This window comes from Paramacrobiotus metropolitanus, unplaced genomic scaffold (genome assembly GCF_019649055.1).
Source record: "Paramacrobiotus metropolitanus isolate TYO unplaced genomic scaffold, Prichtersi_v1.0 Parri_scaffold0000141, whole genome shotgun sequence".
Taxonomy (NCBI): domain Eukaryota; kingdom Metazoa; phylum Tardigrada; class Eutardigrada; order Parachela; family Macrobiotidae; genus Paramacrobiotus; species Paramacrobiotus metropolitanus.
The window spans coordinates 7763-33280 of record NW_026570361.1 but is presented as its reverse complement, the minus strand read 5'-3'; the positions used below and the strand labels follow the sequence as shown (position 1 = coordinate 33280).

General features: G+C 48.4%; 2 protein-coding genes across 2 annotated transcripts; one reads left to right on the top strand and one right to left on the bottom strand.

Annotated features, from left to right (window-relative positions):
- Window positions 1–5354: 5354 nt before the first annotated feature.
- LOC129599259 (uncharacterized) lies at window positions 5355–8367 on the bottom strand. The gene is made up of 2 exons (XM_055497448.1): window positions 6156–8367; window positions 5355–5365 (listed from the first exon to the last, which is right to left on the bottom strand). The coding sequence occupies exons 1-2, from the start codon at window positions 8365–8367 to the stop codon at window positions 5355–5357; spliced, it is 2223 nt and encodes a 740-aa protein (XP_055353423.1).
- A 4614-nt stretch (window positions 8368–12981) lies between these two features.
- On the top strand, window positions 12982–14156 carry LOC129599255 (cystatin-A-like). Its single transcript, XM_055497444.1, has 4 exons — window positions 12982–13086; window positions 13194–13296; window positions 13654–13758; window positions 13825–14156. The coding sequence occupies exons 1-4, from the start codon at window positions 13067–13069 to the stop codon at window positions 13951–13953; spliced, it is 357 nt and encodes a 118-aa protein (XP_055353419.1). The 5' UTR covers window positions 12982–13066; the 3' UTR covers window positions 13954–14156.
- The last annotated feature ends 11362 nt before the right edge of the window (window positions 14157–25518 follow it).

The window sequence follows — 25518 nt, the reverse complement described above, 5'->3', positions numbered from 1 at the left end:
GTCACCTCCGGGTACGCTTCGCACTGGCGCGTTGCCTCTGCCGCGCCCAGCCCCTTGTCGGTTTCCCCGCGCACGGATGCCTCCGCCTCTTCTCGGCGCGCCTTCGTTCCTGGCTACTTCAGCGGCGGGCTGACCGCGCTTCGTGTTCTTCTCGAGCTCGTATTGTTGAGCCAATTCGAGCGCTTTCTCCGAAGTCGTAAAGTCCTTGGTCATAAGATGCTGTCGAGTTGCGTCATTGGTGACCACGTTTAGAAATGTCGATGACATGTTCTTTTCGAGGAGATCAGCAGGGAAACTGCTTTGCGGCGGAGTTTGTTGGAGAAATCAAGGAGAGTTTCTCCTGCGTCCTGCTGCAGTCGAAAGTAATTCGCCCATTCGAGGCTTGCATTAGTCTTCCTGACATATGCCTGTTCGAGTTTGTCTACGATCTGTGCATTTGTATAATCATCAGGATCGCGGGGCAAACATATCGAATGTCACATTTCCATCGCTTCAACCCCATGAGCGTCAAGCAGAATGGCCTTTTGTTCGTCGGTGTCCGTGACCTTTCGCAATTCGATGTAACTGCGATAACGAAACTGCCAGCTGCGCTAGGTCATGGTCGCTGGCTCGAAACGGAGAAGGCCAGATCCGCTATCATCTTTGGACGGTGTAGAAGCAGGTGCAGAGGTAGTACTTACTATTTGGCATGGCTGCGCGTATGAGTTAGAAAACACTCCTTCACGCCAGAAATGTCACGTATTACCAAATACGTATGTTTTTTATTTATTCCGCGAGCCAACCAGAGAATTGACTAATCTGTAGACTGTATGTCAGGAATGTAAATATTCCTAAAGGTTAACGTTGCTAAGCACTTGAAGTCATATACTAAGTACATGCCGTCACACAAGCGTTATTGAATTCATAAAACTATGACGTTTATCAATCGAGCTTTTTCTTACTGTTAGTTCCATGACCCGTTTTTCGTACACGTAAGCCGTTGATGATGACTCTTTTTGTGGCTCTGATGACAGGCTTTCCACTCAGTTTAACACAGTTTGTGGGCGCTGTTGATCGATTTCCGACTATTTCTGCGTGTTTTTCTTTTCACAGTAACGCTTTCGTGAACCGTACTGTTTTAAGCCTCACTCCACAATGGCAAGTTTGGATGACTCTAAATTACTGCATAAAAGGTTCGGGTATTTCTTATTTCGGATAATATTAGTTTTATTGACCAAACGCTTTTTACTGGTTAAGGAAACGAGCCTCGAGCGATGGCAAAACGTTCTACGAAACCGCTAAAATAAAATCATACGAGCGCTGTTCTGGCTGCGGAATGAGCGGCATCATACGAGCGCTGTTCTGGCTGCGGAATGAGCGGCACACGGATGGGCAGGCATTATAATACGTAACTACAGTAGTAAGGGGTGTATGTACTATACTTCTACACATAAATGCAGAAGCATGCAAGTGTAAAGAAGAAGCTCAGAATTCCTGCAAAAAGTCATCAGGTGGTGTGCTGTAAGACTCAAAAGTTTCAACAAACGCAAAACATGGTTAAACTTTAAACGTACGACATTATGGTGGTATGGACGCCAACCACCGTACCGTGCATTCTATGCGGCTTCGGACCGTCAGATTCCTGGACCGGGCCAGGGCATTTACCTTACGCATATCAGAATGTGGTTCCAGATTGTCCCAGTGTGTTTTGATGTTAAATAATTCAGCATCGATATGCACATGGATGTCTGCGTTCAAGACTGTGTAGTTCAAGCATATGTCGTCATTCCATTCCTGCGCTTCCGTGCCACGGAAACGCCTGCTGAGTACCGTCGACGCTTTCTATCCGCCGCTAACGACAACTGCCCGGCTGTCACTCAGCGTGTGCGGGACAGGGTCGCAGCGATCCATGCGCGCTGGGTGCAGACTTTCGCTTATCCCGACGATTGGGCGCGTATTCTCATCTTTCTTTCAATGTGAGTACGCATCACGGCTGATCAATGTTCTTCTGCCCGAAGAAAGTGCTTGTTTACAAATTGGTATAACACTGTGGGTTTCGATGACAATCCACAGCGATGGGACAGTATGGATCTCCGTCAGTTAAACTTTTCCGCTCTCAGCAAGATAACATACGCGGCATTGGACGGATGCTTTAAGGACTGATTTTGTGTACCTAATTGCTGTAATCGTGTACCTGATTGTTCCACTGGCAGGCATCTTTTTGCGCTTGTGAACACTGCTGCTTATATATGTCGCTCATGAATAAATAATTTAGGTTTTTATCGGTTCCACAAAATTCACAATTTGCATCTGCTGTTATTCGGATTGTTTGTTCGCTTTTTCGCACGGATTTTCGTTGTTATCAGTTATCACCTGAAAATGTATGTGGTGTATTGCATGGTTTTGCGTTTTTCAGCTTGCCGTGCCTTGCTACAGAGAACAGCACAATTACTGAAATATGTGCATATTGTTTCAGGATTTCATCGGCGTAACCTTTCAAATAGTGTGACCTCGAAAAAGCACATTTATTTACCCAAAATTAATCTTGAGGTTTAACGTTTTAGCGATTAAAGTGTTGCGCAAAGGGCAAAACCGTTCGAAATCTTGACTGCCATATTAAAGCTTTTGAGCGTCAGAATAAGACAAATGCTTTTAAGGAAAAAATGAGTACTGACTTACCGTCCTATGCATTTAAGTGGCGAAGAACACCTGTCACAGCCCCAGGGAAAGTACATTGACGTGCATGTTTACTCCGAAATAGACTGCAAACCTACGCATCCCTCAAGGACGACGTTTCCTGGTGGCTGGCGGGCTGCGAATGCTTCTTTGTTAGGAGGCTTTCGCAGGCGGCTTTCAAGGATTCTTCAATCCAGATAAATCTCCGCTCGGTGGCGTCAAAGCCAACTTAAGATGAAAGTTACATTGTCGATTTTCACTTGCACGTAAACGCACACCCGATGTCAAAATCGAGAGATTGCTCCCACGGCGTGTGAGTCCGCAACAGCAGAATATGTCTAAACCTTTTCCCTCCAGAGGATGTTGTAAATTGGCATTTGGCACCACACTACCCAACGTCAACTGGCACGCGCAAACGATCAATATGGGCAGGAAGTGTGGTTCGCGCAGCAACTGCGCCTCGGGAAATTAAATCACGCGTTTCCGATACACGAGTTCGTTGGTTCTGTTACAGAAACTCGCCTCACAGTCGCGCGCAGGCAGATGTTTGACGAACGGGTAACTCTGTACAATGTGATGTTCCGATGAATTACCGGTAACTGGATACTCATTGTCAACGCTGGCTCAATAGAAATCATAGACTTTGTGCAGGAATTCACAAACGGACATCATGCCGGAGAGTGATGAGCACTCGTAGCGGCCGGTGCGAGGCTGGCGATAAATGGTCAGAAGAGTCATCCAGCCGCAATCACGGCCGTTCTTCGCTATAATTAGCGGCACGCGAATGCCTTTAGCTTGAAATACTGATCTGAGCGCTCACATTCGGTTCGAGAGGTGTTTCGCCCTTTCATTGTGGACATGGTTCCTGTTTTCCGTCAACGCCAGCGAACGGGTGCGCCCTGGAACGATGCTCTCCACCGTGGTAACCAGTTTATAAGTGAGATAATCTATGTACTCTCGTGAGGAGTCCTCGTAGTCGTCAAAAGGTCGGCTTTTACATGTGGTGCACAGGTCGAGAACGAAGTGAATCGTCTACGTAGTCTCGGAAAATATGACTCCATAGGACGCATACTCTGGTAAATAAGGGAGAAAAAGCTGTTAATTTATTATCTGTTATTGAATTTAATTTAATTACAGCTCAGCTTTGGCTTTATTTCCAACTTGTACAGGCAGATGCCCTTTACACTCAAACTTCAAATAAACCCAATAATCAGAACAAGTAAAATAACTCTTCTAACTCTCGAGAACACTCAACCGTTCCCAGGACAGAAGCCGGATGCAAGAATGGATCTGGAAGTGTGAGTCAAGTGAAGTCACGTAACGGCTTGTCCGCTTTTGGGAATCCATGTCCAGATGAAGCAAAATGTTTGTTACCAGCGGATGCGACAGTATGGTGATGGACATTTCTTCTATGTCTGCAGAACTCATAGTTTAAATTTTCTGCATTTGAAAAAAGTTGACCCACACTATATATATATTAATATACAGTATATATACACAGTAATACACTTGACATATGTATACATATAATATAACCTATACATATAATATAATACATATAATATATGTATACATATATAAACATTGTGTATATCTTAGCCCTCAAGCCATTTTAAAAACAAATGTGTGATATTGTGCATACCATTTCGAAAACCGAAGGTTTCATCACATACAGTTAACATGTTACCGTTTTGATGATTTTCCGTTTATTGTTACCTGCATTCTTAGATGGGAATATTCTGAAGCAAGATGAGAACCAGAACTTCCACGAATTGCTTGAATGAATATCATCGTCATCGTTACGCTGATCATCGTCATCATTGCGCTGATCATACTGCAGTGCGTTTCGCGGTGGAGTGCCCATGTTGACGGATTCCTTCTTTGTCTTTTCGATGAGATAGCTTCTGCAAATTTCCTTTAAGGAATCTTCGCTCCAGGAAACGCTGGAATCGCCAGTATTGCCATGAATTTCGCCACATACCAAAGTCACCGCATCGGATCCCACCCGCGCAAACATCCGACAACCCATATTAAGGTCATATCTCGGACGCGAACCTTGAAAAACTGCTAGCCGCCATGTACGATTCGCAAAGGCGGGTAAGAAATCCACTTCCGACAAAAGATTGGCTTCGGGAAACTTGACAACATGTTTTTCATACAGGAACCCAGTATCTCGCCCGAAGAAACTTCCATCATCGTCAGGTGTTGGAAGAGTTTCGACCGAATGATTTCGATGGACAATGTGGCACGTTCTCGGCTGCGGAATTATTCCAGCAGGATTTTGATTGTCCACGTGAATGAACATAAACGGCTTGTTCCTTTCGACTGAAACTGTGCCCGATTGGAAGACCATAGGCTCACCTTCTGAATGGCGCAGCGCCACCTGGATGGTTTGGTCGTTGTACCAGCGATTTGTCGAAAGAAATTGATGCGGCCAGATATGTTTGGTGTGGATCCACTGGGCGTTGATTGTGCTGGCATCGAAGTCGATGAAGAACTGGTCACCATCGATATCCTGAACGTACCCCGGCCACCATTGACCGTTGTCGCGCTGCACCAGCACGGTGTTCCCGTAGTTGACGCGCCGCGAACCCTTAAATAGCTTGCAAAAGTACAGGGTTGTCCCATTCGACATGATCGCAGGGCAAGTAGTCCTACCGCTCAAACAAGCAGTAAAAGGCGTAAAAGCACTGTCGGCATTATTCGAAATCTAGAAAAAACCAGAATATCTTCGTGACTCAATGAATAGCTTAAAGTGCTAGGTATACAACCGGTGGTTTAACTGATAGAGCACGTGGTCCGGTTTCTTATACAGATGTCAGAGAAGCAGCTTCTCTCCATGGAGTTGTCCGATAAAATTTTCCAATACAGTTTGTATGCTGTTGATGGCCCATTGGTAACCATGCCGGCCTAACCGGTTTGGCCATGATAGCGGGTTCAAAACTTCGACTACCGCGATCGGCAGGTTGTTTCAGACTTTCTATGCGAGCTCAGCCCAGCCAGTGCACAGAGTACATGCAGGATGCTGTCCTCTTGGCCGCTCGTTGCTGCCCTGCTGCGTTGAAGATTCGATCATACTTTTTAGAGAATGCAGAGAAAGGGGAAAACGAATGTAGCAACGAACGTACGAACGGTGCAAAGCCATTAGAATAGACCAAGCCAAGAAACGGCCATCTAAATAGGTCACGTAGCCCCGCCAGCTCCGGTGATTAGAAGGGAACGCAGACCAGCGTCCTCTGATAGTTTGTGTAATTACACTTTATTCGGGCAATAGCCAATTAAGATAACAACAAGCTTGCGCTGGTAGAGACTAATTAAAAATTTCCAAATTCACACATTGAAAAAACAACCAAAATCATTACTGTCACTTCCAGCTTTCGGTCGCCCGTTTAATGTACCCAAGACAGCAGCTGCATTTCCTCTTATAACAGCGAGGCTGAAACGTTGTCTAAGGAACGCTGTGGATCGAGATTCGCCGGTTAGATCGCGGATTTTCCTACCGACGAAACGTATCATCTCAGCAAAGGCTGGCCCGAAAGTTCCAAACGTTTCAATTGCGAGGGGGTAGAACATATATCCCATATCCTCTACAAATCCGTACTTCCGCCGCTTAAAGTCTTCTGCTAGCTGTGCAACGCTGCCTGACTTCTTCGAGCTGGCTTTCACGTGCGACATAGCCACGGTGTCCCAGCAGGTAGCGTCCCATACTACCGCTTTTCCATCACGCACGGGTATCAGCGTCATGCCGTCTGGGCGCTGATTGGTCTTGTCTGACAATCCCGATGGCTCCATCTGACAAGGAAAACCCGCGGTTTCCCAGCTGCGTTTAGTTTCGTTATTCAGTTCAAGATGCCGGGACCATCGTCCTTTGCTGCTTCCACATGATAGACCGTGGTGGCCGTTTGCTTCCACGTGGCTAGCGCAATTCACACACATGTGCTCCTCAACCACAGGAAGGCCGAATCGTAGTGCGACGCCGATTCTCACTTCATCGTCACGCAAGAATGTGTGGAGACTAGGTGCAGGGAGAGCGTTAAGCCACGCACCAGAGTCCCGGTTCAAGGCGGCAAGTAACACTGCTTTTGCCGTTTCGTTAGTGGCGGCTAATCGCAGTGTTGACACCACGTGATCGATCGCCGGACGGTCCCATGCGGCCTGAAACTTTCTAGCGCCGTCCGTCGGAGGCTCACTTCTTGTCAGCATCGTCCACTGTTGCACAACGGGTGCTAAATGCGCTTCGTTCGTTGACGGATAGACCGAGGAAACCAAGCCGACCACTGAATACGCCGATGCCAGGAAGGCAGGAAAAACTAGCGATTTAGTGGTGCGAATTCCTAATCCACCGTCTCTTACTGGAAGCGTCATCTGGCTCCACTGCATATCACTTACCCGGACGTTTAAAAGGGATGACAATCCAGTGCGTATAGTGTCATCCATTGCTTCCATTAACGGCATGTGCTCATAACATCTCGCGGTGCGAAGTCCATACAACAATTTTGGTATGAACAGGCAGTTCTTGAGTAGGTACAGGCCAAAATGAGCTGGAACGTTTTTCAGTCGACGCAAGAAGTGATCCAGCTGTTCGGTTTTGTTGCTCAAGAACACTTCGCATGCTGCTGAGGTCAAAGGCGCGCCCAGCAACACCAAATCCTCCTCCTTCGCGACTACCATTCCAGGAAATACGTCCAGGACTTTCTGAATGGCATGTAGACGATCCGCGGTAAAACTTCCTATGCTGTAGATTTCGCATTTTCCTAAGTTAAGCTCTAAGCCCAACTTGAAGCCGCGGGCAATAATGGCGCGTATTGCCGCGATAACTTTATCTGCCTGTCCGGCCAACGTGACATCATCCAGGAAACCCACCGCAATGTCACAGTCTAGATTTTCAAACAGCGGCAATGTTCCAAGTCCGTAGCCTAGTGGCCCGTACGGATCTCCTTGCTGTACGCCGGTTTCCGAAGATAACTGAGATGGACCGCAGGACAAATATGAAGGATAGCGGTACGACTGCCAGATATACCGGTAGCAGGCAGGAAAGTTTGCGTGTACAGCAGTGAGGAGAGTATCCCGGCGGAGTGTGTTAAAGGCATTGCGGAAGTCCAGCTTAACGACCACTCGGGCTTCTGTGTGCGTCGTTTCGATGTAGCTGCGGACAGCATGCACAGCTGCTTCGGCTCCTCCTCGTATCCCAAAACCGAGCTGCACAGGGCTGAACATCGCGGCTGCTTCATCAGAACAGCGCCTGCTAATAATTTTCGAAAACAAACGTCGCAAAGTTTCTCCCACAGCAATCGGCCGTATCCCGCCGTCTTTCTTGAGGAGCGGGATCAAATTTGCGCCAAAAAAATAGGGCCGCACATCTTCGGGCAGGTTCTTTCTAAACACCATGGTAGCCAAGTCGGTTAGGGCTAAGCACAACTCGCTCTGTGTATCATCCTTGCGTATGAGGAGGTCCTTCAAGTGCTGAGGACGTAGGCCAAAAACACCTCCAGCGGAACCGGAAGGGAAGCTGAAAACTGCGGCCATCAGCTCGGCTGGAGTGACTGCGGGCGGTGTTATGCTGTCATCTGGGTCCGCAGGAAACTGGCAGTCATCGGGTGCTGGGGGATGCTTGTCGCGCAACGATTCAATAGTACGAGGGTTTATTTCCGCGAGTTTATCATCACCCAGTAGAATCCTGATTGCCCCCTTCACGTTTCCGTCCTGAAGCATAGAAGTCACTTGAGCCCGTAATCTGTCAGGTGGCAGCTCATCGTGCTTGGGCTGATCACGGCGGGGAACAGCGTGGCGCTTCGCAATTGTCAGGTCTGCAAGGTTTTTCCGGATGTGAGCTGCAAGAGACTCCCTGCGCAAGCTTTTCGTCGGAGGGAGTGACAGGGCCGTGGGTGCGAAAAGCAGCAGGTCGATCCAGCTCTCCGATGAGTTTGTGCGGATGCATTTTCTGATGAGTTCCGTCAACACTCTGGCACATTGCCGTCTTACGGCTTTCGGAACTCTTTTCGGGATGTGGAAACGATCACCCTCCACAAACGACTGCAGCGGGTGTTTGAGAGGTTGTCCTGGGGGTGGAGGTGGAAGCTGAGCAAAGGAGGAACCCGAGGTATGTTTGCGAGAGCATGCCCGTGTGTGAGCAGCCAGTCCAGCTCCCTGTGTGAAACACACTCGACAGTGCGGGCAAGGCTGATCGCGAACCATATTACGTGTGCAACAGGAAAAAGACCCACCTAATGCGTCCGTGAGAAGGCATGATGCCCAAGAAGATTAGGTTGCCGCGAGCAGCTCCCCGTTCCGTGGCACTTTCCCCTTCCGTGGTACGGTGCCACGGTTAAATCTTCCGGAGCCACCCTTGCAGCCAAAGGATAACAAACCCAAGGCGCGCAGGGAAATTTAGCGCAAAATTCCACCCATTCCACGCAATACCTACTTAATTATATGTACAGTCTAGTTTGTATATGTATTAATTTCACTCTTCAGGCATTCCGAAACCAACAACGTTAAATTTGTGTAATTTATTCAGTAAGTAATTCCTGATGCAAGTTAGGTGGATGCGTTTGCTGTAAGAGTAATACAAAACATAGTGGCGAAACCGATGCAACCCTTTAAAAAAATTATAAATGAACCAGGATAGTGATACCGCATGATTCGGGAAACATTCGATTCATCCCATTCATTCCGTGGTATTGTCTTTGTAAATCGAGGTCATGCGGGTACGCATCGTAATGAATGGAAATTCGACTCAGAAATCGATAAAAATTTGTAAGCTAAGATGACTGATGCGGTCAATGTACCAAATATTCAAACACGTTATAATACGGAGGGTTACCCTTACAAGATTTTGAATATCTTGCATGCATGAATTGTTATCGTTTATATGCGGCTTTTTTTAACTGTTCCTCCGTAGACTCGTATGCTAGAATAAGCAGGGCGCTATCCACTGGAAACCGAGAAACGGCTGAAAAAGGCGCCGATGGGGAATCGAACCCCGGCTACGTCGTTAGATCCGCGTAGGCAGTACCACTGCACCACGGCGCAATACGTTGAAATCATTTGAAAGATTTTGTCGCTGTACGTGAGCCGCTTCTCCGCTCACACTAGCTCAGCGGAGTAGGCTATCTTATCTCGTTTCTTGGCTAAGAGTTGGCTAGGTCTATTCTAGTGGCTTTGAACGGTGACGTGCCTTTCCGCTGTGAAACCATACATCGGCCGCCGTGGAAGGAGTTTTATTGTTTCTATGTCGGCTGCCGGGTGTTTATACGAGCCGATGTCGATACGATCACTGTGGTGTGCACCGAAATGCACAAGGACTCGATGCGGCACATTCCGGGGCGCGACGAAAAAGCCGACGAGAGAAGTATGTTCTGGAACGAGAAATTTTTAAAGGAAGCCTGCGAAAACTATCTCAGCGCACAACTGGCGGAGCAGTCTAATATGGTCCAGATTCCTTCCGAGATCTTTGGCGAGCAAGGTAAATGCCCGTTCAAAAAAGCTACTGCAAACTAGTAAAAAAAAGTAGAGAACGTATTTGCTGAACGTATAAATCCATTGCTGTACAAGTATTTTAGCGTATTCCGTAGATAAAAACTTTGTTCTCCTTTTCGTGAACACAGTAAATGTTCTGTAGTTGTGGATGAACTGTCTATCAGCGATCTCGCACACCCGATCGTTGCTTGTATTCTTATCCATCTGGACATTGATACCCAGTTACGCACACACCGGTAAGACAAGGTGGATGACTTTCAGACCGGCTCGCGCTTCCATAATTTACCTATAATTTCTTTGATTAAACTAAGTATCAGTGTTCTATGTTATCCTGTACTTCAAAGTTTCTAACAAAGAGCGTTGCATTTTCCGGGATTGTTCATCAGAGTATGCGCGTTATGGAGGGTTCTTCTGTTGGAACCCGCAAACACGCGGGATATCCTTTTCGACAAACACGACATGTGTCCTAGGAAACTTTATGATGAAAATCTCGAGGTGGAACAGCGATTCCGCGTCTTGAAATTCTTAACGCTTATGAATCGCACGCTGACGCAGCAGACCTGAACTGTTGCACTGATTGACGACAACAGCCTGTTTCGCGTATAAACGCCGGTCTTGATGTCAAAGATGCAACGTCGGGGATCAAAATGTTGTTAGCAGCTAAAAACATTCGGCTGCCGTTGTTCATTGTTGAGAACGGAGTCGATAACGAGTCGTCGTTTTCCTTCTTGGCCGTTAATCGCAACGCGCACAGCGGGGACTATGAATGCCGGACGCTGTCGGAGCTGATGACGGTGTGCGAGGAACTCGTGCTGTTCAACTACCGTGCATCCGAAGCCATCACTGGATCAGCTATGAACATATTATATTACCGCGCGTCTCCCTTGATGGAGCGCGAAATGAAATTGCTACGATGTGATGTTGCTGTTCAAGCGGATGTCATCATTCCTTTCCTGCGCTTCCGTGCCACGGAAACGGCTGCGGAACGGTGCCGACGCTTTCCAAACTCCGCCAACGACAACTGCCCGGCTATTACTCAACGTGTGCGGGACAAGGTCACAGCGATACATGCGCGCTGGGTGGATATGCGCTCGCATATCCCGAGGAACGGGCGCGCATTCGCATCTTTCTTACAATGTCAGTACAAATCGCGGTTTGATGCACGGCTACCTGAAAAAATCGACTGTTTTCAAATAGGTTTAACACTTTGGATCCCGATGATGATTCCCAGCGGTGGGACACTATGGATTCTCCGGGAACTGGACTTTGCGGCACTCAGCAAAATTACTTTGGCAGCATTGGACGGATGTCTGAAGGAATGAATCGTTTTGTAATCGTAGCATGTGTCTGTTCGCGCTCATGCATAATACGATTTTCGACAATGCTTTGGGTTTGTGAACGTTACGACTTAAGTATATGGTTCATCAGAATGTCTTTGATCCCTAAAGTTCTTATCAGTGCTTTGGGATTTACAACTTGCATCTACTATTACTCGGATTGTTTGTTAGCTGAATAGTGCGGACTTGCTATGCGGTAACCTGAAGATTTTTATTTTAAGCAGTAGCCAACTTACATAACAACCAGCCTGCGCTGATCGACACTATTACAAAATTCTGAATTTACTTTGAGGAACAACCCAAGTCATTTAATTATAGTGCGGTAGAATACTTGTATGGTTTGGCGACCAGGTGGAACAAAATCTCCTTATTTTATCAATTTTATTGCGCTGCAGTCTGGAGTGACCGAGCGAGATGCTGCAAGCTGAAAATCGTTGATATACAGCATACGGAATGACTTCCAAGAAAAAAAGTTTATGAAAATTTAGTGCATAAAACTGATAGTTAGCGTAGAAATATACACTTAACTTTCATTGTAATAAATATCGATGCAATGAAAAAGTCCTCCAAAGCGTTCATCATCCGTCTACAGTTGGGGCAACAGGGTCCAGTGAGTGGGTTGAACAAGTGCACATGACTGAATATCCGGCTGCTTATGTGCTCTCTAACATAAACGTTTGGATGCCCTAACTGACTCCATCAAACCATTCAAAGAGCAACCTGATACCGGTGCCTTGCAATACTGGAAAATGTGAGAAAAAGATGTTTTTATACTTTATGCGGACATTTTTGTTTATCCGTCTGCCGACTTTTGTCTGCTTCGCTTCGCGTCTGCCGAAGGGATGCTTTAGTGTCTTTATATGTATCCTCAAAATTTGATACATACTTTGGCTTCGTTCTAGTAGGAACAGCCCGGCAAAGTTTGTGATACCAGAACCGCTTGCCATCATTAGTTTTCTCGATTTCTATTAGATATTAGTCATAACAGCCGCTGCCAGTTGGGCAAGTCATGTTAGCTATCAGTAAACATTAACGTCTAGACCGGCATTGCAGTTAATTCTCTTGGCTGACACTGACAGTGCCGACAATTAACTTTCTCAGTACCAGTACCACCGGTTTTTGGAATATTTAGCGACAGAACGTTTACGGGGAACGTTGGGCAACTATACAACGGTTTGTCAGCTATAGTACCACTGTATTATCGTCTTATGTCCCTTTACTGCTTAGTCTTACTCATTAAATCATAAATAAGACAATTAATCATCATTTATTCGATATTAGTTGCAGACAAATGCAATGCATATTGCAGTTGCATGCAACAGGCTTCTGGTAATGTTGCAATATTTTATCGAGGCAACGATTATGTAACTCTTTAGGTGATAATTCATGGCAGCCTGTTTCATAGCGGTCTCTGGTTTCGAGACTCGAGACCAATCCTCAGGCTATTTTTCAGCTGTCTGCGGCTTTGTACATATCCGCATTAAGCAATATATAAACAGCTTTACTAGCTAACAGGAGTTATTATTTCGGCGTTTCAGTTAGCCTGAATTTGTACACTGTGTCACTTCCGACAACAACTCCTTCAAACCCGCACCATGACCTCCACAGCTTACATGTAAGTCTGACATTTTCGCTGCATCTCTGGATGCCGGCGTCTGACGGTGGACAGTGTGCGACAGTTCTTTGTTTACCTTTGCTTAGTTAGAATTTTTTCACCCCTAGAGTACTGGCAGCTTTGCTGGTCGGAGCGGTCACATCGCAGACGCTTGGTGGATTGAGCGCAGTCAAGAAGGCCAACGGCGAGGTTAAGGGAATCATCCAATCGGTGCGTAATGCATGCATGTCATTGGATCACTTAATGTTTAATATGCGCATGTCGACAATTATTCTGCGAGTTGCACTAGACCCTGTAAATTAAGCCTGATGATTTTTGACAACATTATTTTAGAACGTACTCTGTACATCACGAATTTACCAAAATTGTGCGTGGTATCTCGTGAGAAGCCGGAAACTATCGTCTGTAAATTCGAAGAGCTGAAACTTATTCCACCGTGACTTTTTTAATGTTTTATTTATCAACCTTACGAATTAATTTTACCATAGCGGTTAGGTTTTCTAAGTTGTGACAAAAAGCTTGTCACTCTGAGCAAAAAGCAGCAGACATTTAATTATTACGTTTCAGCTCAGCCCGCAAATCCTTGCCCGAGCTAAACTCAGCGCTAACATCCAACTGGTGCCTACGGAATATTCCAGCCAGGTCGTCGCTGGAACGGTCTACTATATTAAGGTATTACTCCGCCATTTTATCGACAGCACCATAGCTAGTTTTCTGCAATACGTTTGGTTATTACAGGTCAGCGTGGGACCAGTGCAACCCGGCGGCAAATACCTCTTTGTTAAGGTGAATCAGGACCTGAAAGGAAAAAATACATTGGCGAAAGTAAAGCAAGCAAATGCTAATGAACCGTTGGCTTACTTTTAATTGTTGACGACTGCAAGATCGTCTATGCAATAACGCTTACGGTTAAGAACTACTGCTGTTTTCTTGTGAGAAAAATGTACGCGTTACGCTCAAAATGGCTACAAGGTGATGTGAATAGCCGGTCTATCAACAATCTGCTGAATGACACCACATGTCGTGGTGAGCTATTTAAGCAATGATTCGTAAAAAACTTACAATTGCTACCCGGTATGGTGTTTATATTTCACAGTCTCTTATTTGCAAAAGCCCCATAGTCAGCTACAATTCACGTGAAATACTTACTCAGAAATAATTAATATTATCGCTAATATTTACCACATCACACGATATAATTGTAAGCAAAAAAAATATATGCTCGTTCTTCTTCCACTTTATCTGCTCTGGGTTAGTATTTCCAGATGGAGCTATCTGTAGAGAAAGCACTAATGATTGTGTCGTGGTCGATTTGTGGAAGGCGGCGTAAGCATTATGCAAACTCCTGCTTCCTGCAAGCAGGAGCTTGCACAAGCTTCCACGACACCAATTAAAAAAAACTGTTTGTTGGCGCTGATGGACAGGAATCACGCCTATCCTTCGGATAATCTGGATGGCGTATGGGGACGACACATATGACGTGTGGGAGTAGGATCACACGCCGGAATGTACGTACGGATGCTGACTGTCCGCCTTCCACCTGCAACACAAACGGATAATCTAGTCAATCTCTTCTGTGATTTGCTGTTCTCTTTTACTAGCGATGTATCTGATGTCATAACACGAAGTCTATATAAGTTCTTGTCACCTCTAATATCGGCATCAGTAGTCTGAGATTTACTTCTGAGACTACTTTCTAATTACAATTTCCTAGTGTTGTGAACTGTGATGTGAATTGGATAAAAAGACAGCAATACTTGTTCCTTCTGATGTACATGATCGCTCCCGGATTATTGCATAGAATACAGGTTTGCTCGTGACACAATCGTCCTAGCTCTTGCCGATCCTCACAGGACTTGCGACCGGAAGTTGTGGTTGGATTTCTCGCAGGGATTCCTGATTCGTGTTTCAGACTCGTTCGTATATTTCCACCATAGTTTATCTGTTACAGTTTGAGAGAGAGTTGCCTACCGATTGAGCATTACAGGCGTGGAAGAGTAAAGATTGTTCATGGAGCTCTAACCAGCGTGAACGCTTATACACGACACATAGATGCCAGCGGTATCGCCTCACCGCACGACGCTAGGTTACAGCTGGTAACATCGCGAACGGACGTAAAACAACCCTGAACCGAAGGTTCCACATGGAACCGGAGCCGAACGGAACACAGACCGTGCAATCTGAAATAGGCCATTAATCTAATACCAACAATGCCAGTCACACTTAAACTCTACCAGGTGATACTGGGAAAGAAGAGGATAAGTAAGAAGGATAAGTAAGAAGAGGAGGATAAGTATGTGTGCAAGAGGATAAGTAAGAAGCAAAGATCACTTCGTCACAACGCAAGACAGCCCGGCGAACGACTTTGCAAGCCCGTAAAATAAAGGAGAACCGGCAACGTCCGCAAAGGTCATTCCGAGGTATCATGCTGTTTCTCACTCTAAAGCGTGCGGTTCAGCCGTGAATTTAATCGTATCGAGAAAGTCTCTAGTTGCAACTTGCAACCCAGGAATGCTCGAGCCGCGGCGCGTTTAACCACTCTGGCGCGCGCAGGTTTTTCGACAACCACAAAAGAAACTCGGCTATCAGCTTATACATGAAAATGACCATAGACTAAAAGTAGAGCAAAGCACACGTTGACCTATAGCCTAGACCTTGGCTACACATGGCCTAATCACTTCCGTCATACAGAGGTAGAAGAGAAGATCCGGAAACAACCCAGGAACGTAGAATTAAGCACACTTATGCGTAGTAGTGTTTATTCGATGTGTGTAGGATACTACTATGCACGTCAGAGACACTCTACCAAGCATGGTAACCAGTTCGTAGTGGAGAGAGTGAGGAGGCTCATATGTCAGAATCGGCCAAACGTGGTCTCCGTTGAAAGGTCATGGACAGATCAAAAACGGTGTGGTGGTGTCCGACGTATTTGTGACAAGTCAGCTTCCGCAGTTCTCATAATGTCGCGTATTGAAATATGACATGAACTCTGGTCTGGTCATATAGCAACTGATTGATTTATTAATACGACTTAATAAGTTACAGAATAATTTTACAGTAGCACAACTATGGTTATTAAGTCAGTCTTTTCCGTTTTCATTATATATTTATTGGGCAATAGCCACCACGATAACAATGACTGCAAGCGCCGGTACACTACTTAATAGTTAAAATTTAAACATTAAGTCAGTACATCACCCATAATCTAAACGGCTAAAACGACCGGATACGAAATATACTGATTCTAAATAACTGTTTCTTTATTGATGTTCATATCGCGACATAATAATCGTAATCCATATCACTGCGGCCGCACCTTTAAGAATTAAAAAAGCAACTAAAATCAGTATTAAAATTGTTCGTTTAAAAACACTCACAAAACTTAGTGGGCGAAATTTACGGCGGTCGTTTTGGAGGCCCCCGGTCGTTTCGAATGGATACACATGAGCGTTATAAAGTACTTGGTGGGCGAAGTTTAGTGTCAACTGCCAACTTTTAACTGGTGGCGTGTTCTTGCGAGGCTATAATTTTCGAACCGCGAACCGACTGGCCAATTGAATCTTCTTTTTGTCGTGCTGTACTTTGTAAATGCCCGTACTTTGAATGTTATGCGCAGCATGCGGAACAGAATTCATTGCAGCTTCCGGTCGCAGCTAAGTGACCATTAAGGATTGCATAATTTTTAAGATTATAAGAACTGCAATGCTGATTACGTACAAAAGGAAATTTTAGCGGTTAGACCATGTTAGTGTTACAGAATTTTAAAAGTCTGGTTGTTTTTACGAAGTCTTCTCTTTTTATGTCAAAAATTTCAGGGTTCTACATTTTAATTGTTACATGTGCCATAAACTCAGCGAAAAACCGCTAATTAATTACATAAAGGATATTCTGACCTTTTTCTATTTCTTTTCTAAACTGGGGCCTGGGCTACCGAGCTTCGACTTCTGTTAGAGGCACGACAGCCTGCGTGATAGATACGCCACTTTGCGTATGCGTATCACTGCACACATGCTGATTCGCCCTCTCTTGTACGTACGTGAGTGGCTGCACTGCACTCTCCGCCTAGCGGATACACCGCGGGCGCACTCACTGAGCATACTTGCTCTCTCGCTCCTCTCTCTCGCCGTATGACTCAGCGTATATTCGCTCGCGTTGGATACGAGTCCAGTCTGCGCACTCACATTCCATGTGTCTGGACAGCGTGACGCCGTTGCCGCCAGCACATTTCTTTCTCTACATTTCATTACGCTCTAGAACTAGCTCGCAGCAACTTGACTGCTCACTTTTCTGCCAGACATTGGCTTTTGTTGTGTTTTTCCCCGCAATCACGCGGCATTTGCTCCACTTTATTTGTACAATAAAGTCATCTGTGAGCTCTCTGTGCTTGCCTGTCACATGGTAAGCAGATCGTCTGGTTTTTCGTTCTACCGGATCCTTTGAGGAGACGGTAAAGGCATAATTTCGCGGAGAACCCTGAAGAACCCGTGGTTGAAAGTCAGATTGACTGCGAACGCAGCCTCTGCTTCAACCTGGTCTTTGCTGTCTAGCGACTGTGGTAGCAACAGGTTGATCGCAAAAGCGATCCCTGCCACCTTCGCTTGCCCTATCTTTTGGCTCTTCCACACAAGGAGAGCACTTCGGCTGACTGCCCCAGACGGACGAACGGGAACTTCCCCAATCCCAACTGACGGATCAGGCTCGGACAGTAGCCTGCAGCGCGGAAGGAGCCTCTCAACAATCGGGGACCTTCGCCTTGAACGGCGACCCGCAACTCTAACGGAAATCGACCTCCCAACGGCGGATCACCGACCTCCACGGACACCGTAACGAACCGGTAAAGTCCTGGTTACAGGTCAATACAGGTCGAATCTAGGTAGAATTCCTAGTTGTTAATGGTTGAAACCTATTTCTAAGAACTAGAAATAATTTTTCTTCGGTAAAAAAGTTAATTTTTGTCGGAGAAACCGACCTACAAAATTACTTTACCGACCTAACTGACCACCCTGTGTAACGGAGCAGAGGTCGGTCATCTTCTTACTTTCTTGATTTGACGGACTTTCCACCGTCAGAAAAATTTCTGAGAACCTAGAAATTATTTCTAACGGCTTAAAAATTAAAATTTCGACCAGAAAACATCTCTGATCGACCTAAAAATATTCTTGTTTTTCCGCGAAAATAAGCGCGAAAATTCTTGAATTTCCTTGTGACGTCAGAACGCCCGATTTTCAGTACTTTGAGGCTAGCCAATCAGCGTGCAGGGGAAACTTCCCATACGTTTAACATAGGCGTGAATCATCATTTTTTTAAATTTTGCACGCGGCTCGCATTCTGTGACGTAGGCAGTGAAGTGCAAGACCACTTAGCCCTGTGACGTCATACTGGTCAGCACAGTAGTATAGGACGTACTCTACTGTAGTACCTTATCATACTGTACTGTACCATAGTACTGTATCGTAACGTTGTGTACTGAGTCATACACAGACACATCAACACAACAACAACAACAACAAGTCGGACCATCCTGACCCTCGGAAGTTCCTGAACCCAAAGACGTTCCTGATTTCATCGAACATCCCCACATAAGGGATTGTTCAATTTACTGTACAACAGTACAAGTCTCTCGTTGGTTCCACTTGAACCGACCTAACCCGACAACAATGTCGAACCCGAAGGAAAACGAATACGCCCGAAAGTTCAACACGGACTATTCGCGGCGCCTGACCTCCAACGCGCCGTACGCACTACGGCACTCCGGTCAGGATAAAAGTCAGCCGTCATCAACGGACTCAACGAAGTCGGCCGAGGCAAGGGAGAAGCGCAACGAGCGGATCCTCCTCGCCGATTCCAACCCAACGTCCGATGACAGCTTCGAGGACGCCCACGACAAGACGTTCCTCGAGCCCCGAGCTGGCTTAGCAGCCCCGTCCCACCCGACCGGGGGGGAATTGGAGAAGCTGCAGGCTGAGACCACATTGTCTCATGCCGAGGCGGAACACCCACATGGTGTACCGACCTCTACGGACTCAACAGAAGGACTCCAACTGAGCTCACAGAAAGCTCAGGAGTCGGTAACGACTACGAAAGTCACCGACGCCGGACACACATCACCCAACCAGACGGATGACGTGAAGAGGTCGACATCGCCCAACTCGGGTAGAGCGACTTCACCGACCTCGAAGGTCGGAGAGAAGCAACCGATAACGGAAATCGGTCAAGTCCAACCGACCACAGAAGTCGGTAGGGCTTCACCAACCTCTAAGGACGGTCAACGGAAACCGACCTCGGAGGTCGGTTACCCTCAACCGGAGGTCGGACCTCATCTGACAACACAAGTCGGAATTGAGGTCGGAAGACTACAGCAACCACCAACCAAGGAAGTTGGCCAAGTCCAACCGACAACAGAAGTCGGGAGGATTTCGCCGACCAAGAAGGATGGAAGTCCACCGACCAAGGTCGGTCAACAGAAGCCGACTACCGAGGTCGGACCTCACCCGACAACACAAGTCGGAACTGAGGCTGGACCACTTTCACCGACCAAGGTCGGTCAACAAAGACAGACCATGGAGGTCGGACCTCGTCCGACAACACAAGTCGGAACCGAGGTTGGGCAACTCCCACTGACTTCAAAACTTGGACAACAGCAAGTCGGTAAAGTCCAACCGACCTCCCTGGAACGGAAGCCAGCGGATAACAGGTCGGATATGGACATCCAGTGGCCTAAACTACCGGCCAAAACGGGAGAAACTGAGGCCCCGCCACGAAGCGGACCTCACCCGGCTGGATCACCAGCCAATATACTGATGCCTAACGAAAAGGCTATCTCACCGCTAAGTCGACCTTCGCCAACGGAAGGCAGGTCGACCCAAGCAACAAGGAAGTCCGACAAGTCGCCAATAAATCGACCTGTCGACCTACTGAAGAAGAGGTCGCCACTCATGTTTGAACTCGGCGACTCGGGTAGTGGAACACCACCACCCATGGACGACGTATTTGACACGACACAAGTGTCACGTCCCAGCAGCAGGGATGGATTCTTCCGAACGCCCGTGGCACCCCACTTGGGTAACCACAGGTACCAAGCAAGCACGCTTGAGTACACGGCACGGAAGTGGATTGCATCCACACCTCCAGAAAAGATCGAAGACATCGATCGACTCCGGAAACGATGCCAGGATTTGATAACACAAATCGTCCTGGCCGACCAAATCGTTAACTCCACGGAAAATCAGATGTCGCGATCGGAGGACACCCATAAGCTCGAACGGAAGCGATGGGAGAAGGAACTAGCTGAGGCCAACAATGGCATAGCTGCGCAACAGCGCCGCATTGAACACTTGGAGAGTCATCTCAAGAGGTCCGACAACCCATGTCGGTACGACTTCGAAGAGATCGAACGACTCCGAAGTACACTGGCAACGTCCGTGGAATCGGTCTTCGAACTGAAGAGACGCCTTGCCACCGTGGAAAAAGACCTGGCTGACACACAAACAGCCTTGGTCGAATCGGAACTGGCAGCAGGGACGTTCCACCAACAGCTGAAGCAGGCCAATGAAGAGGCCGAAGTGTACCGGAACGAGGTCGACAGATACATTGTCGAACTCAAGCAGGCCGACGACGAGGTCGACCGGCAGAAATATCGAATCGAACAACTCGAAAGGGAGATGGAAACTCTCCTGGTCAGGGCAGGACGACAGCTAATGGCTCACTACGGCCAGCAACCTGCCTCACCCGACCGAAGTAGAGCCATCACCGACCTGGAACAAGCGAACGCCCAATTGGCCGACCAGGTCCACGGACTAAATGATGTGCTGAAGGAGGAACAAAGACTCCGAGCACAGCTGGAACACAGCCTGGCAGAAGCCCAGAAGGTGTACGAAGCGCAACAGAACCGCATCGCACACTTGGAAGTCCGCGAAAACGACCTGTACAACTACGGTCTGGACGCGGATAAATATATCGATGACTTAAATCGATATATCGACGAGATGACCACGTATACCGACGACTTGGATACGGAGGTACGCTGTCTCCAGGAGGAAACGAAACACTTGGAACAATCCAGGACGGAGCCTCCATCCTACAGGACTTCGATGGCAACGGATTTCCACTTTGAACCGTCGCAAACAGTCCGAGATATCCTGTGGGACATTAAACCCAAAGAGGAGAAGAAGGAACAGAACTTCTTCGTGGGCGTGGTGACAACTAACCCGCTCATCGGAACTCCTCCGCAGCAACAGCCTCTGCCCCACCGTCCAGAACCGGAACGGAATACGTCGACTGCGGCACCACATGTGCCAACGTCAAACGTGCCGACAACGACGACGGCCACGTCAGGTACCTACACTAGTACCACGTATGCAACACACACATCGATGCATGCGCCAGCGCCCACCACGTCCCACCCGAATGGACCAGCGCCTAATCAATGGGGCGCAGGACGGCGACTGGGAGAGCGAACAAGCTCACATCCCAACATGGATGACTTCGGCCGCTTGACGATAAGCGACTCCGACTATCGGCGTGAACGAGCTAGGTCATACAATAACGACCTACCTCCAGGAGGACGAAGCGGACAACAGAATCCGGAACGCCCTCCCGCCGATTACCCACAAGACTCGCAGAACGTGCCTCGGTTCCGACCAACAGAAGGTCGGGCACCACCGAGAAGGCCGTTCAGAAGTCAGCATGGAAGGGTGAACGACCTTCCACCTGGATTCTACCAACAGCCACAACGGCCCCCACGAGCACCAGCTCCTCAGCCGGAACCGTACCCGGCTGGATACCCAGACCAACAAGGTCGGGGATACCCAGACCAACAAGGTCGAGGATATCCACAACAACAGAATTATGGATATCCGGAGCAACAGAATCAGTATTACCCAGACCAACAAGGCCGGGGATACCATGCGGAACAAGGTTGGGAAGCAAACCCTCCCCCCACCACCCTATGCCGCGGACGCCCAACAAGCGGCTACCCGGGCATTTCAGGAAACAATGATACGCGTATGTGCCCGCGGACGCACACAGAAGCTACCGGAATTCGATGGCGACCATAACAAACTCGAAGGATGGTTAAAACAAATCCGTAGATTCTACGCGGAAGCACAGGAATGGCATGAATCGGACCACACATTCATGACCGACCTCATCTCACGACTCGAAGGCCAAGCCGCCCAATGGCACCGGGACACAGCCGGAGCCGAACCTGACGGAGGGTGGCCAGTCAACGTGTGGTTGACTAAATTCGAAGAGCGGTTCGGAGACAAGAACAAGGAAATTAACGCCGTAACCGCCATGGCTAAACGAAAGTACCGTTTCGGACAAGAGACGCCGGAACAGTACTATGACGCCATGATGAATATCAAGTCCCGATGTGACACCATCACGGACCAGATGGCACTTTTCCATCTGAAGGATAACATTCACGAACCCAAGCTACGAGAAGCCTTGGAGATTCGTATGCCGGCGACTCCGGTAGAACTGCGTGACTACATACGCCAGTTCGTGAACGGAAAGGAGATGTACGACGTGGTGAAGGGATCACGGGATACAGACTATGCCCGGGTCCGAGCAACAACGCCGACACCAGCTCCTTTACCGCAGGCACCAGTACAAACAGTGTACCAGCCGTACATGATGCCGGGATACCAAAGTCCATCGGCAACATACGTGCAACCGACCACACCGATAACGCCACCAGCGCAAATGATGCCGGTCCAGCAACCGACCTGGGCAGGAGTGGCAGCTGTCAACTTGGCAGCACCCCAACCAGCAGCCGGAGCCCCAGTAAACAACTACGGAGGCCAAAGTCCTGGCTCTGGAAGCAACCAGAACAACGGAAGTTCTGGGTACAACCAAAACCCAAACCAGGGATACTCCGCATACGGTCAGAGTCCGACACAAGGATTCGGCGGCGGAGGCTACGGTCGCGGAAAAGGACGTGGCGGCGGAAATCGCGGCCGCAGTAACTTTAACCGCGGCGGAGGCGGAAACCAACAGGGTAACCGACCTTCCCAAGCACAACAAGGTGCTCGGCAGTTTACGACTTATGCGGATAAGATGGAACAACTGTTCCTTCAGTGGACGCTGGCGGACAGCTTTACTTGCCACTTCTGCAAGTTCGGGAACCATCCCCAGGCACGCTGCGCGTTCATCGGCACTCGGGTGCAGGACAACCCGAATCGCCGCTGGTATGAGGATTGGCATACGCGATACCTGACGGGAGGACCGTTGGGTTCGGCCAACCCGAACTCGGCACAGATCGTGCCACCCCCGCGCCAACGCCAACAAGGAGGAGGCTCGGGCGGTGCTGGTAACGGAAACCAGCAGGCCGGCTCAGGAAATGGGTCGGGCGGAAATCGCAGATATAGCGGAGGTCAACAGGGATCTCCGGAACAGCGGCAAATGCTACCGCCACATCAGCCCTTTGGCTCGCCGTCACCCAACAATGGGCCGGCTCGGGGAAACTCCTCGGGAAACGCCTAAGGTCGATGAGCCCCGGTGACTCATTCGACCTGCGACATCCCACCGAACCACCGGACAAGGATAACCCTACTAACCAACTTCACTTTAACCGGAGAGAATCGCCCATACCCACAACAGAAGGGGAAGTCATCCAACGGATGGATGCCTTGGTCAGACAACTAGGTCTGGACCATAACAGCACGGAAGAAGAATTCGTCAACGCATTGATGGCTTCAACAGATGAAGCCACAACGGCCAGAACAATGGCAGAACGACTCGGAATTTTTGTCAACAATGGCAAAATCGAAATCCGGACCGGAACGCAACGAATGCCCGACTCACCCGACCCAGCGCATCAACTTGGCGTTGGAACGTCGGAGGCCGGAACGCAGGGATTGCCCGGACCGGCCGACCCAATACCTCAACTTGGCATTGGAACGTCGGAGGTCGGAACGCAAGAAATGCCCGACCTACGCAGCACGAACAATGTGACTGCGCCGCCCGCCACAGAAAGTGACGCAGGACGGACCGGCCACGGAAGTTGGACCGGACTGCCGGTGAGAAGAAACCCAACCGAGCAGCCCAGACAAGGGCCAAGACGCGGAGGACCGGGACGCCGATTCACGCAAAGGGGCAACAGAATTTATCCCCAAGTATCATCCGCACGCGCAACGGATAGATACGCTGCAACAATGGCAGCTATCGACCTCACCGAAGAATCGGAAGGAGAAGTCGAAATATGGGAAACATTCCCTCTGGAAGCACAGGCACCCGCTCACTGGCTGCAGCAGGAGTCGGACCTCTCCCAGCAACAACCTCAACCGGCTAGAACAGTAGCCGGATCTCGGACGTTCGTCAACCTTGACTACATATGGTCGCAAGTGAGGCCAACGGAAACCTCGATAGGAGAACGGATACGAGAACAAACACGACGGTTCGAAACTCCCACCGACGTGCTGGAGGACGGAGTAGCTAACCGACCTCAGGTACATGAAGTGGTCGCAACCGAAGTGGAACCAATTCAAGGTACGCTGACGCCAACAGAAGGCGGATCAGCCTCCTTAATTCCCGTCACACCGACTGTACGGGAAGTGACCTTCGAAAAAGGGACTCACAAGAAACCGAAGACGGTCAGAGCCTGGACACACGAAATCCGGATCGGACCGACGCCCACAATGGCGATGCTCGACACAGGAGCAGAGACTTCGCTGATCGAACAACGATTCTGCGAACAAAACGACTTGCCAATGCAACCTCTTGGCCATTACACTCGGATACTTGGCGTAGGCGGACAAGTTGCCTTCACCGTAACCCACTGCTGCACCGTACCGGTAACGCTGCAGGGATTTACGAGCCATCATACATTCCACGTTCAACCGAACAACGCGGATATCCCAGTGTTACTTGGATGTGATTACCTTCATTCCAAGTTCACCTTCGTGTTAACGCCCATTCCTAATCCGGAACGACCTGGAGGAATGACGGTAGTGCAGTCTATCCCGATACCAGAGGCATCGGGCACGGTAATAACTGAAGCAAGGATAAGTCGGCTTGATCACCCGTCAAACCCCTTGCCCAACATTTGCCGTGACTGCCGGGATACCAACCGGACTCTGATCGAGGAAATGCAACTGCACAACGCCATTGAAGCGTACGAAGAAAGGATACGGACTGGAAAACTACGTCCGAAGAAACGCATACTGAAGACGGCAGTAAAGTCTATCCCGATACCAGAGGCATCCGCAACGGAAGCGGATGCCATCTTAGAAGTCCAACAAAAGTACCGGACTTGGTTTACGGGAATACAACACTTTCTCGACCGACGGACGTTGGAGATGATGGCCACTCTCCAACAGAACGGAGCGGTGACTACGGACCAGATACAGGAAGCACAACGGACATGCGAACCTGTATTAGCTCTCGCCGAAGACATCGACGATGAAGCTTGGGAATGGGAAGACGAACGAG

Excerpts from the sequence above, each read along its gene's own strand:
- LOC129599255 (XM_055497444.1), top strand. The coding sequence starts at position 13,067 with ATGACCTCCACAGCTTACAT. Across the intron at positions 13,087-13,193 it reads ATGACCTCCACAGCTTACAT|AGTACTGGCAGCTTTGCTGG; the intron begins GTAAGTCTGACA and ends TTTCACCCCTAG. Across the intron at positions 13,759-13,824 it reads GAACGGTCTACTATATTAAG|GTCAGCGTGGGACCAGTGCA; the intron begins GTATTACTCCGC and ends TGGTTATTACAG.
- LOC129599259 (XM_055497448.1), bottom strand. The coding sequence starts at position 8,367 with ATGCTTCAGGACGGAAACGTGAAGGGGGCAATCAGGATTCTACTGGGT.